Source organism: Leptonychotes weddellii, chromosome 15 (assembly GCF_054177405.1).
Source record: "Leptonychotes weddellii isolate Sample4059 chromosome 15, ASM5417740v2, whole genome shotgun sequence".
Taxonomy (NCBI): Eukaryota; Metazoa; Chordata; class Mammalia; order Carnivora; family Phocidae; genus Leptonychotes; species Leptonychotes weddellii.
In genome coordinates this window covers 1,711,968-1,725,477 of record NC_138383.1, presented here as the reverse complement: position 1 = coordinate 1,725,477, position 13,510 = coordinate 1,711,968, and the positions used below count along the sequence as shown (strand labels likewise).

Here is a 13,510-nt window from a genome sequence, read left to right as displayed (position 1 = left end):
TATTTTTTTAAAGATTGTATTTATTTGACAGTCTGTTATGGGGGCGGGGGGGAGAGAGCACAAGCAGGGGGAGCAGCAGAGGGAAAGAGAGAAACAGGCTCTCCATGGAGCAGGGATCCTGATGCAGGACTCAATTCCAGGAGCAGGGAGCCCGATGGAGGGCTCAATCCCAGGACCCCAGAATCATGACCCGAGCTGAAGGCAGACACTTAACCGATGGAGCCACCCAGGCGCCCCCAGAATTGACTTTAAGAAGATTATTTAAATATAAAGAATGAAACCATGAAAGCACTAAAAGAAAACCCAGGTAAATTTTATTTTATTTTTTTTTTAAGATTCTATTTATCTTAACAGAGAGACAGAGGGAGGGAACACAAGCAGGGGGGAGTGGGAGAGGGAGAAGCAGGCTTCCCGCGGAGCAGGGAGCCCCATGCGGGGCTCGATCCCAGGACCCCGGGATCATGACCTGAGCCGAAGGCAGACGCTTAACGACTGAGCCACCCAGGCGCTCCCCAGGTAAATTCTATTTTAGCCTTAGAGTGATGAAAGCCTTTTTAACCATAACTTAAAGTCTAGATATCTTTGAAAATTAATAGATTTGCCTGCATGGCAATAAAACATTTGCATGGGGGGTTAAAAAAAACATGAGCAAAGTCAAAGAATTGGGGGGGGGGGTATTTAAAACTCCTCTCCCAGGTGAAAGACCAGCCTTCATAATATGTAAGGAGCTCCAAGAAATCAAAAACAACACTGACAGTCCAGCAGAGAAATGGCCAGAAGATGAACATGAACTATCAGTTCCCAGAAAGAGAAATACAAATGGCCCTTATTTACACGTAGGGGAGATGCTCAGTCCTTTCCATGATAAGGGATGTGCGCAGCAGGGCGTCACTGAATACGGATTTTCGTTCTCAGATGGGCGAGCACTCAGGTGTCTTCCAGCAGGCTGTGCTGCTGGGGCACAAGGTATCAAGACTGCAAATGCACTTGCCCTGTGACGGGGCCGTGTTGCTTACAGGAATTTACAGCTTTGCCCGCGTGGGTCTGAACAAGCCATACTCTCCTCCTGACGGACTGCTGCACGTTCGCCGTGAAGAGAGGCCGGCTCCACGTGGCAAGGTTGCCTCACACAGAGGGAGCATTCCTCTCATTTAAGAAAAGGATGGCTCAGTGTCTGTGTTCCTATTTCATAGGTTTGCATAAAGAAACATTGGGAGAATCAGTAAGAAGCTAACAAAGCACTTACAGTAGTGGTGAAGGGAGAGCTTCACTTGCCTTTTATTTTAACATTTATTTTCATTTTATATCCAGATGTCACTTTTCCACATTCAGGTATAATCACGCCGACTCTGCAGCCCCTGCAGGGACAGAGGGGGGAAGCTGCCTTCTCCGTCTATGCCTTTCTGTAGCATTTTGATTTTTGAACTTTTAAATATATTTACAAATTTTGGAACGTGTGAAAAAGTAGTTTGAAGGCATAAAAGCATCCATATGTGGCAGTGATTTTCCCATTGATCCTGGTTATTTACAACGTTGATGGTGTGTTTTCATTCCGAAGTTTACCTTTGACACAAGAGCATCTGATTGGAGAATATTTTTTTATGTTCATTTATTGTTTTAAGTCATCTCTGCACCCAACGTGGGGCTTGAACTCATGACCCCAAGATCAAGGGTCACGGGCTTCTCCGACTTCGCTGGCCAGGCGCCCTGTATATTTAAGTATCTTCTTAGTCCGTCGCGCCAGGGCCTCAGGCGTGCGGAGGGACGTGAACGCGCTAATGACGTGCTGCGGAATTCGTGAGGGGCTGTGAGCTCTTGTGACCAGTAAGCAGAAATCCTGCCCTGGTCTCATTTTCTCAGGCACCGCTGGTTTCATGACCTCGCCCCGTTGCTAAAACGGTGTGTGCACATCCCGACACCGTCCCGCCGTCTCCGAGGGCACCCCTCGCTCTGGCAACAGCCACCCTGCAGCCCGCTCTGGGTCTTCCTTTTCTCTCATTGAGGACTGAACTCTGGGACCCACATGGATGGGAAGTTGACTTTCTGTGTGTTTCTCCGAGTTCACGGCAGGTCATGAGCGGCGGTGCCCACTGGTGCTCAGGACGGTCCTGCCGATGTCCCTGCCGACGTCCCGTGCCCTCCTCCGCCCCCCCTGCCCCCCGTAACAGACTGTCGTGTGTGTGCAGGAGAAGGAAGTGTGCTTTTCCAGATTATTGCCACCTGCCTGGCCTCGTAAATCAGCCTTGAGGAAACCATCCCTCCTGCTGTCTGCTCCGTCCTGGTATCCACACCGTGTCTTCGGTTGGTGCCACAGTGAAACGTGTGCTCCCTTCCTCCCCTGCTTGCTCTGCTTCTCTTCCTCACCTCCCTGTCCCTCGTTCTGAAAGCACAATTCCCTGAAATCCCGAGAGAGAAGAACCAAAGCTGTAGCAAGCACTGAAAGCACGTCAGAGGTGGTTTTGCATGTGGTCGGACAGTGGTGTGTTTACAAAAACCACTTTGTGTTCATGCCCTTGCTTCTCCTCCAGCCTTAATATGTCATACCTGCAGCTGGATCTGGGGGGCGCAGCTGCTTCGGAGGCTCCTCGGCTGCCAGAGCCCCCCAGGCTCCAGGCGAGGCTTTCCACCGAGCCCGTGACAAGTGTGTGTCTGTGCATTACATTTCTGTGCCTTTGTAGTCGAAAGGCCTGGTGTTTCCCTCCTTCTGATGAGGCACTTGGCCAGGGTATGTGTGTCCCAGGTCCCTGCATGCGGTGTGGACAGAGGGCAGGGGTGGGACAGCCGAGTTGGTGAAAGTCTGAGCAAGCTCTAAGCCAATTGGTAAGCGACTCCGGCTGAGGCCTGAAAGGGCAGGCAGACCCGCGAAGAGATGGCGCGTGACCCCCTCATCAGAGCAGGTTCCACACCGAAGGCCCCTGACGCACGCACCTCGGCTCAGAATGAGTGGGGCGTGAATTAGCGGCACCGAGTCACTCTTTGATGAGGCGTGCTGGAGGGCTTCACTGTAAACGTGTAGGCCTTGATCTGACTTGTCGAACCTCTGGTTTAAGAAGAAGGGGCCTTTGTTCTCAGAATCGGGCACCGGGCCGTGGTTCCCAGGGGCGTCGGCGCTGCTCCCTCCCGGTCCCCTCTGGACAGCGTCTCTACAGAGAGGACATCGTGTTGATACCTTCTTAGATCTTCTGTCACCACCTGAGTTCAGAGCAGGGCGTCCCCGCAGGATTACTTGGAAACTCGCGCTTCATTGGCTTCCTGGCTCTTCGGGAATCAGCCTGCTCACCTGAGTCCCCGGTGCCCATGCTTCCTGACCAGCCACCCGCGCCCCACCCTGCTTAGGTCCCACTTACACGGCAGGGCCGGTGGCCGCCCTATCGGTTTACTGGTGCGAGGAAGAAACACCGAATTATCAGAGCACCCGAGAAGCCGGCCGTGTGGAGGAGGTGGGGGGGAGGCTCTGTCTGCAGAGCTGGGAGGGGGCTGCATGCAGGAGACAGCCCCCCACCCGTGGAGGGGAGCATGCAGCCCTTCTCCCTTTGCTGTCGGACGCTCACTTCTTCTTCAATGGCCTTTGTCCTCTGGTGGGAGCAGGGGAAATTCATCGTCTCTGTGGACATGTTACCCCAAATGCCACTAACCAGTTTTTCTGGACGTTATTCCCGGAGCCCGTGTAACATCATGCCCATGTTCCAAGGGTCACTCCCTCCAAGAAGAAGAGCGTCCAGGACGCGGGTCACTCTCAGATGCTCTTGCGTATACTGTGTGTTTACCTTTGACCCCACGAGTTGAGCACAGAGCTCTACACTGGGGTCCCAACAGCTAGCAAGAGGGGCAGCCTGGCGCGAGACCTAGCTCCTTGCTTCCAGTTCTGCCTTTTCCTGTCCTCTGTGCAAACAGAAACCTTTCTCTCGGCACTATGCACCCGAACCCTGAGTGTCCAGGGCATGATCATCTGAGCCCCTTGAAGAACCAGCACTTCCAAAATGCCCCCAAACCCGCCAGCCTGGTGTGACATCAGGGCTTCTGGTAACACGGCCACCGCCTCCGAGCCAGGCTCCCTTCTCCAGAATTCCCACTCCTCAGCCCTGGGCACCTGTTTCCCATGTCCTCCAGGGCCCCGTCCTCCGTGGTCCAGAGCACCCTCCTCTCGCCCTGTGCCGTTGGGTTCCCACCCAACATGAGGGTGACTTCCGATCTGGAAGGTCGTCTTGGATCCCGCTCTGCTCGTTGGAGTGTGTACGTGCAACCTTCCTCCTGGTGGCTCTGCTTGTGTCTCAGGCGCCTCAAACACACTGGCCCCCAAATAGAACGCCTCCTTCTCTGAGGGCCTGTGACCGGCACCCCAGCTCTTCAGTGATCTTGCCAAGCAGTTGTGCCACCCCCACCCCCACCACCCCCCAGATCCTGTGAGAACAGTCTCCGTCTCCTGTCTCCGGGGTCATCCCCATTCCCTCCGCCCTTGCTGCATGTGCCGCCCCCTTCCGGTCTGGCTCATCCTCCGCTGCAGTCCTGCAGACCCACTGCCTTGACCCTCCCGGGTTCCAGCCCCTACAGGCCTCCTCGGGGCCTCCATGCAGCATCTGAAGCCTTGTGCCATCTGCATCCCACATCCCACAGGATAGGCTTGCCTTCCCCTCCATCCCGACTCTGCAGAAAATCCTAGCTGTCCCTCAGAGTAGGCACCCCCTCCTTTCCCTGAGCCCCCACATCCCCAGGGTCTCCTCGCCATGCCATCACATGCACACAGTTGTCTCCTCCAGAGACCGTGAGCAGGGTGTGGGTCATGTCTCTGTGTCCAGAACTGAGCCAGTGTCTGGCACCAGCGGGTCCTTGAACGTGTGCTGAGCTCGTGAACCCAGAGACGTGCAGGTGCGTGCGTGTGGGTGTGTGCAGGGCATGCAGGTGCAGTGCAGCCTGGGGAGTTGGGAAGAGCTGCACGCCTGACACTTCACTTACGCTTCCCACCTCAGGGCTCTGCTCAGGGGTAAGGAGTCGGGCCTCTATTCCGGGAAGCACTGTTGAAATGTGTAGCACAAATGGTTCACACGATTTTACTCACACTGATTATCCTTTTCCAGTCTTTTATAAGTCTAAGCAAAATCCTAAGGAAAGCTTCGGCAGGGGCTGGGGTCTGCAGAAACCAGGGAGGATTTCGAGTGTTGGGTGCATCCTGCCTCGGAGGACAGGAGGAAGGGAACATGGGAAGGGAGGGTCTGGGCTCGGGCCGCAGAGGTGAAGGGGGCCCCCTCCCGGCAGGTACCCAGAGGTGTTCAGGGAATGTCTTGGAGCTGCCGCACTCCTAAGCATGTGTGAGGTGCCAGCCCCTCTCCCACAGCCGAGGAGGGTGTGTCTGCAAGCAGCCATTCTAGCTGTTCTTCCAAACGAACACTGGACTTGAGGAAATCACGGAGGCATGAGACATTCACTGCACCTTCACTATTCACACATTCCAGGAAGCAGGGAGCCCTTCCAGGTAGCTGCACTCACGGTTTCTCCTGTCTCTTTCTCTCCCCAGTCGTGCCAAGCTGACCTGGTGAAGGACAACGGTCACAAATACTTCCTGTCGGTCTTGGCAGACCCTTACATGCCAGTAAGAGGACCCTCACTTCTCCTTGGACAGTCTCAGATCTGTGTCGCTTGTCTCTGCTCACATGTCACGCTCTGGGGTTTCTGTGGCGAGGGGCTCCCTGCGGGCGGAGGGCCACGTCAGGGAGTGGGCAAGCGGTGTGCCTTTGCTTAAGAGCACCTGATTTCAGAGCTGTTTCCTTTCTGTGTCTGAGCAGATTAGTTTGGTGGTTTACATTCGTCTGTCTCCCTGGCATGTGTTTGCAATAGAGTAGAATCCACTCTCTCTCACATCCTGTCAATGGAATTAGATTAATGAGTGCTTGCACGTCTATGATATGACAGCTCACATGCCTAGTGAAGGTTCTGGAACATGACAAGTTGCCGATGTGCCTTATGAATCAGGAAGGAAGGGAGGGAGGGAAGGAAAGCAGAGAGTGAACATTTAAGTTTCAAATTTTTTTCTTTTATTAAAATGCTTCAACAATAGTAATTTATGAACAGCATTTACAGCGACTCCTACAAATGTGTTGTAATTAATCCCTAGGTTCCCTCCCTGCAGCTCCTAGCATGGCAGAGAGAACAGAACAGACATCCCAAGTCGCTCCTTGATATAACTGAGTTTTGCCAGCATATTTAAAGCATAAGAGCTCATTTTCACAGTCCTGGTGTTCTAAACTAAATGCTGATTACTGAAGAAAAACCAGAAGACATTAAAAACAGGATGGTTACATAAAAGGCAAATAGTACCCACATGTTTTAACCTAAGTGTGATAAGGGAGTGTCATCCTAGGGAGCGAAAGTTGACACTTCACAAGAGGCTTGGAGACAGTTTCTTCCCCGCTTTTCTGGTGAGCAAGAATACCGTCGACCAAATGGAAAAGGACCCTGCATGGGTGATCGTGGCTCAGTGGCGAGCCAAGCCGGCCGGGGTGGGCCCTGCTTCAGCTGCAAACACATTGATGTTTGAGCTCATAGTGAAATTCGAAAGAGAAGTTTGCCAAATGCCAAAAGCTGAAGCAAGTCTGAGGAGAGCCACAGTGGGAAGGGAACGCTGACCCTGGGGTCCCCTGCCCAGCAGACCCACATCCACGCCCAGGATGGCGCCTGAGCGGCAGCAGCACAAAAACAGACCCCTGCTGAAAGCCAGGAGCCTGTGAGGCGCGCCCCACCCCACCTGCGGGAAGGGCTCAGGAACGCGGCTCCCGGGTGTCCACGTCCCGGCCAGGACACTAGCCCTGCTCCGCAGGGGCCTGGAAGCAAAGGCAGAACCTCCCGCCACATGCTTGCACAGCCCAGAGCCTGAGAGCCTCAGCCGTAAGCGGGCGAACCAGCAGAGTCGGCAAATAGGAAATCAGCCCCGAGAACTGAAAGTAATAGAGCTCTCTGAAAAAGACTGTAAAATCCGTATGGGTAAGTGTGTGTAAGACGATTGAATGAAACAATTTAGTTACGTCCAGAAACACACCATTATGTTGTTTCCTCAGAAGTACTTTGTCCCTGTTAGAAAAAATGATCTGTTCTTTCCTTTTTACTCATCCTCAGAAATGACCAACTAGAGGGACGCCTGGGTGGCTCAGTCGTTAAGCATCTGCCTTCAGCTCAGGTCATGATCCAGGGCCCTGGGACCGAGCCCTGCATCGGGCTCCCTGCTCTGCAGGAAGCCTGCTTCTCCCTCTCCTGCTCCCCCTGCTTGTGTTCCCTCTTACGCTCTGTCTCTCTCTGTCAAATCTTTAAAAAAAAAAAAACTACCAACTGGATTCTTTTGGTAAATAGGCAGATTTGAGGGGGGAGAACCTGTAACAGAAGACGTAGCCACTGCTGTTCAATGCTGCGTGGATAAAGTGAACCACAGACCAGCACCATGAGTGAGAGAATTCGTGGAGAAGTCACCCAGAATGGAGCAAACAAAGGCGTGAAGGGGGCTCAGAGGCCTGCGAGGAGGGGTCCCACTGCTCCCAGCCCCAGGCCAGAGTGCTCCATTGGGACAGTGGGGAGAAGGAGGACGTGAGCGCACCCATAGCTGAGAATTTTCCCGATAGGAAGAAAGGAACGAGTTTTTTTAAAAAGCACAGTGAATCTTGCAAAGGCTGAATACAAACAGATCCATACAAAGACGCATCCTGATGGAAGTAGAACATCTCAGAGCAAAAGGGAAAACCTTAGAGGTAGCCAGAACGAGAAGAGGGCCTTTGCACAGGAGTGGACAGCTTCAGCGGGTGACGGACACTGGCACTAGAGGAAACGGACTGTCACCCCAGCACCCTCCACCCGCTCCTGTACTGTTCGGGACAAGTGGCCAGAGACTCAGAGCCCGCCACATTCAGACCCCCAGCACTGACCCTTACGAAGACCATGCTTCGCTCGGAGATTGAGCCCACAGGGACACAGGCAGCAGCACAAGACTAAGGAGTTGGCAGACGTGTTGGCATGGCTAAATACACCCTGGCTGTGGAAACAGACAACAGCCGGCATGAACTTGAGGGGTTAAGGCGGGAGGAGGAAGGCTGGGATTGGCACTGTAGTGGCCTTGGCAAATCCGAGGGTGAGGGCGAGAAGGATCCGTTTCAGACTCCGCTCAAGGTGCACATTAAAAACATCAGGCCCCATGGAACCATTAAAATAGGCTGACTGGTTCCCCCCTCAGGAGGGCCACAGAGGGAAGGGCAGGATGAAGACCGACCCACGTGACGGAAGACCGGGAAGGAGAAAGCTGGGAACTGAGGATGCAGCATCCACGCATTTCCTGCCAGCGCGCTTGGCGAGGGCAGCATGCTTCCACAGGCTTGGGCAGGGGTGAGCAGCCGGGTGCTTCCCACCGGCGGGATGGCCCCCTGCTCACGCGGGGCCGCAGCAGACGTGTCCCCTCCTGTGGCATTCGCAGCTCGGGGAACAGCCTGTGCCCGGAGGCTCCAAGCCCAAAGCCACCAGACCCTCTTCAAAGGGCTTTTTTGGTCTGTAGGCTCCAATCCAGAGACAGCAGAGCTGACTCTCGTGTCCGCACACCAGGCTCATCGCAAAGGTTCAGAAAGGATAGCTGTGCTGTGCTTGGGGAAGTTTGGGTTTCCACCACGGGGAGAGAGCAAAACCAGGCTGACTTCTGTTTTCCAGGCTGAACACCGGACCATGACGGCCTTCATCCTTGCCGTGATTGTGAACAGCTACAACACCGGACAGGTGAGTGCCACGGCCGCCTCTTCCCCCCCTCCACTGCAGAGGCCTGGCCCCAGCTGCCCTGTTCTGGCTGAATGTCTGTGGAACAGTCTCCCTCAGAAGGGGGCTCCCTGGGGCACGGGGCGGAGGCCTTCGTGTAGCCCACCGTTTGCAGGTAAGTTGAAATTGGTGGGATCTGGAATGAGGAAAACTGAATGTAAGTTGCAATGTGGGCATTTCCCTGAGCAACGAGCAACAGGGCTGTGACCCCCGCCGGCACCCCTCCCCTGCCCCGGCTTGGGAGTGACCGCCGGCTGTTGTCTGCCTTCTCGCAGGAAGCCTGCCTCCAGGGAAACTTGATCGCCATCTGCCTGGAGCAGCTCAATGATCCCCACCCGCTGCTGCGCCAGTGGGTGGCCATCTGCCTGGGACGCATCTGGCAGAACTTTGACTCGGCCAGGTGGTGTGGCGTGAGGGACAGTGCGCACGAGAAACTCTGCAGCCTCCTCTCTGACCCCATCCCTGAGGTGAGCCCACCACTGCCAGTATGTTGAGGCCAGGGCCCGCCGACCCGCCCACGGCAATTTGGAGAGGGCCAGAGACCATGCCGCCACATCACCTAGCCTCCAGGTCCCTCACTCCCTGGTGGCTCACACGGTGCCCAGTTTGGTGCTTTGCTGCCTCCCCGCGCCCTGCTGCCCTATCAGGACAGGTGGTACCATGCAGGGTCGGACCCCAGCCACCCCCTGTGGCCTGACCGCGACCTGGCCCGTCTTGCAGGTGCGCTGCGCAGCGGTCTTCGCCCTTGGCACATTTGTGGGCAACTCTGCAGAGAGGACCGACCACTCGACCACCATCGACCACAACGTGGCCATGATGCTGGCCCAGCTGATCAACGACGGGAGCCCCGTGGTCCGCAAGGTGCGTGGCCCCCAGGTCCGCAGGCAGCAGCAGAGCGCCTGGCGGCCAGTCTCGCACGGCGCCCTGGGGTCTGCACCAGCATCCCTGACCGCAGCCGCGAGCTCTCATCTCTCACTGGCACGCACCCTTTAGAGAGCAGACCTTGAAATGTTTGTTTAACTCTCTACAAAATGCGTTTCTTCACCAGATACTCGTGTGTTTGCTTCATTTAAAGGCATTTAACAGGGCTGCGCCTCCTGGCAGCTTGTAGAATAGGCTCCTTCCTGCCTGGGAGCAACACATACACAAATCCCGGAGACTCAAAAGAGCAGTAGACACCCACAGACAGACGGAAAGGTTTGTGTAGTGTACTCCCCTCCCCGCCCCCGTGTTTGTCAGCGGCTCAACGGAACACTTTTCTAAAGTTGAAAATTTGTACTTGTCTGTTTAGATGTAGAAATATCACGGATTTCCGTCCAAGGCCTCACACCTCTGTGGGAAGTTGGCCCGGCACTGCTAGATGCCCGCCCCCCCCAGGCAGAGGCACCACCAGGGACCCGCGTGGTTTACTGGTGAACTTGGAAGGCTGCCCATGCAGCAGAGGCGGTTTTCCCGAGGGTGGCATGCATTCACATGGCACCGAGCAGCTGCCGGGCCGAGACCACCGCATGGGGGAGAGGGAGGCCGGGCGTGGCCTGGGGCCATTGGCTCGTTTGGACCCCACTGGTTTTCCTGGGAGGGACGCAATCTGGGCACGTTCATGTCAGCCAGACTTGACACACGGGAGGGCTCCTTCTATCTCATGTTCCCTTCAGGGGCTGCTGAGCCCGTTGCTCATGTGCCCGATTAGCTAGCGCCCCATCAGGACTGCGACACGAGACCCTGGCGTCAGGCCCGTTTTACTGGCCCGCACTTTCTCGATTGCAGGCTCCTTTCCTGCCGCCCACCAGCAGAGTGCCTCTACTCAGAGCCACTGATCATAGCCTCACAGTAGTGGTTCCTTTAATTGTCCATTAAAATCCCTTTTAAAGAAGGAAAGCTTTACTCCTTCTTTCCAGAAAATCCTAAAAATAACAAAGAACGTTAATAAAAATTGGAAAACTGTCCCTCTCAGTTTCCAGTGTCTGGACGGTGGCCAGCGAAGCCGTGGGGACGCCTGGGCCTGCTGTGCTCTCGAGCACATCCCCGAGTGCCTTGATAAGGCCCCTGGCGTCCTGGTCCTGGCTGAATGCCACTCGCTGTCCCAGGTGTAGCCAGGTCTCTCCTGAGGGCACATTGCTGTCTGCCTTGTCTGGGGGGCTGCATGCTGGAGCTGCATCCCAGGGGCGCGGCCGCACGTCTGAGCCCGTCCCGCGATGAGGGGTATGCCCCATCTGGAGGCCGAGAATAGCTCTTCTTCCCACGTGCTCCTCCATCCTGGGCTCAGCATGCAAGCTCTTGCATCCCAGGCCCTGGAGCATAGAGTGGAAGATGAGCCTGCCTTCAAGGGGCAGACACGGGAACTAGCAATGGTGCCAAAGCACCCATAAATATGCAGGACCTCAGAGGTGGGTGCAGAGCTTTCTGGAACAGGTCAGAGTGGCACCTACCCTGCCTCGTCGGGGAAGAGGGGTCAGGAAGGCTTCCACAGGTGGGAGCTCGTTCCTGAGCAGCCAGGAGCCAGGGAGGTGAGGGACAGGGAGAGCAGGTAGGCTAGGCGGAGCATGTGCAAAGGTCCAGGGGTATGAAGGCCCATGGTGTGCCCAGGGGCTGCCCGCCATTTGAGTGGCTGTGGCAGCGAGCAGCAGGAGGGGCAGCAAGGGGATGAGGGGGAGGGCAGTGGCTTATCGTCGTGGGATTCTGCATGTGGTGAAGGGCCCTGCTGTGAGGGTATTATCCGGACTCCCCTCACAGCGCCAAAGTACTTCATTCTTTCAGCAAATGCTTGAGTGCTGTGCTCCAGGTGCTGGGGGAGGCTGTGGGACCCTGCCCTGCTTTCAGGGAGACAGACCGCCCCAGCATGCCTATTAAATAAGTCAGTGAGGTGATGTTTGCTATGGGAACATGGGGGCACAGAGGTTTAGGGGAGGAGGGTAGCAGTTGCAGAAACGATGCCATCTGAGTGGGGTGGGCGGGGAAGGCCTTGGGGAGGAGGTGGCGCCTGCTCCAAGACAGGGACCCTTCGCCGTCTGCAGGACCCCAGCACCCATGGCAGCTTGGGTTTCTCCTTGTCCAGAGCCACGTGGTGGGACTGGTGTGGCGCGTGGCACCCTGAGGGAGCGGGGCCCAGCCTGTTGGTCCAGGAGACCCGCTCCGAGGCCCCGGTCAGGGTCACCGGCTGTGACCGCAGCGAGGGCACCGGTCACATGGGCAGCCAGCCGCTTGTACGTTACAGCTTGCGGCGCAGGAGAGAAACAGGGCTATGTGGCGGGGTTTTCGTGAAGTCCCATGTATTCGATGTGGGAGAGATGGCCTCCGTTTACTTGTTAGAGTGCGTGTCGTTGATGAGGCGATAAGACAGCAGAGCGTCGCCACGTTTCATGAGCTTACTTGATAAAATCAAAGTCCGCATGTGGACGCCAGCCTCCCAGACCCCTCTGGAGGTGAACCTGTCCGTGAAGGACGAAGTGCAGCGTGCCCAGTCTGCAGCGCCCACCTCCTCAGAAGGGCCAGGCAGGGGGTGCAAGTATGTCACCCATCCAACCCCGCATCTGCGCTCCCAGCTTCCTCGCCACCATCCGCCTAGCAGCCCTGTGCTTTTAGTTGTGTTTGTGGTTAGTAACCACAGCCCCGCAGAGCACCAGCCCCCGGCATCCACCGCCCTTACCCGCATGTGTGACCCAGAGCGAGACTGACGGAAAGTATCAGAGGCTCTTTCCCCATCGGCGCCCCAGGACCCGGGTCCCTGGTGCAGATGAAGGGGGCAAGCTGCCTGGAGGGTGCACATGTTGGAGCCAATGTACTCCCCTGAACACTGCTCCGTCTTGCCATAGTTATGAGGCCGAGTCTGAGACTCTGTGACCACCAGATGTCAGGCAGTAATTTGTTGTTGGAAACATGCAGCAGGGACAGCCCTTGGGGGAGGAAGCAAGGAGGAGGTAGCCAGCACACAGAGGCTGCAGGGAGGACCCTGGGAAGACGCGTGGTCCGACCTTCCACACAACCAAACGAGCATTAACCGGACTCCCCTTGGGGCAGTGCGTGTGCCCAGGCAGGATGTCCTGAATCCTATGACAACTTGGTGAAGTGAACCCCGTGCTAGAGATTAGAATGGCAGAGATTGAAGGGAGAGACTCTGTTCCTTTGGCGCCTACTTGTTAGGCACCTGTGTGCTGGGCCCTGGGTCACCAGGCTGTGACGACCCAGCCAGGAACTGAACCTGGCTCTTCTCCCGAGAGCTTGCACTTGCAGCTGGTGCAGGCTGAAGACTGAACAGACACACTTGTGATGTGGCAGGGGGTGACCGTGCTCTGAGGCAGGTAAACAGGATGAAGTAGAGTGTGTCTTTGGGGGGAGCCCTGGATGAACGTGGGGCACTCAGGGAGACGTCTGAGCAGAGGCCTGAAGGAAACACAGGGTGGGATGGGGGACACTTGGGGAGGCCTTTCCAGGCCAAGGGAACAGCAAATACTCAGGCCTGGAGCAGGAGCCGTGGCTCCTTCAAGGGTCTGTGCTAGATCGAGGGTGGTGGGCACAAGGGGCAAGGAGCAGCCGGGACCCAGGCAGACAAGGCCTTGTTTTCTGCATGTGAGCAGAAGGCAGGAGGTTGGGAAGAAGGTGGGACTGACCCTGCCGTATGAGGCTGAGAGGTGCTGCTGGCCAGGGGGGCTAGGCCACGTGCCTCGGGGTGCCGGGGGGCTGGGCCACGTGCCTCGGGGGTGCCGGGGGGCTGGGCCACGTGCCTCGGGGTGCCGGG

The 13,510-nt window shown here is 56.3% G+C and overlaps 1 protein-coding gene across 7 annotated transcripts in view; it reads left to right on the top strand.

Annotated features, from left to right (window-relative positions):
• RPTOR (regulatory associated protein of MTOR complex 1) overlaps positions 1-13,510 on the top strand; it is a 378,655-nt gene that overhangs the window by 256,171 nt on the left and 108,974 nt on the right. For 6 of the 7 annotated variants that reach the window (XR_014140335.1, XM_081804304.1, XM_081804302.1 and 3 more), the window contains 4 exons: positions 5,513-5,587; positions 8,674-8,739; positions 9,051-9,242; positions 9,496-9,636. Coding sequence is in view for 6 of the 7 variants with exons in the window: in XM_081804304.1 (XP_081660430.1) it covers positions 5,513-5,587; positions 8,674-8,739; positions 9,051-9,242; positions 9,496-9,636 (474 nt within the window). In the remaining variant the exon portion in view is untranslated. The remainder of the gene's footprint in view (positions 1-5,512; positions 5,588-8,673; positions 8,740-9,050; positions 9,243-9,495; positions 9,637-13,510) is intronic. The other variant, XM_081804305.1, reaches the window with a different exon arrangement.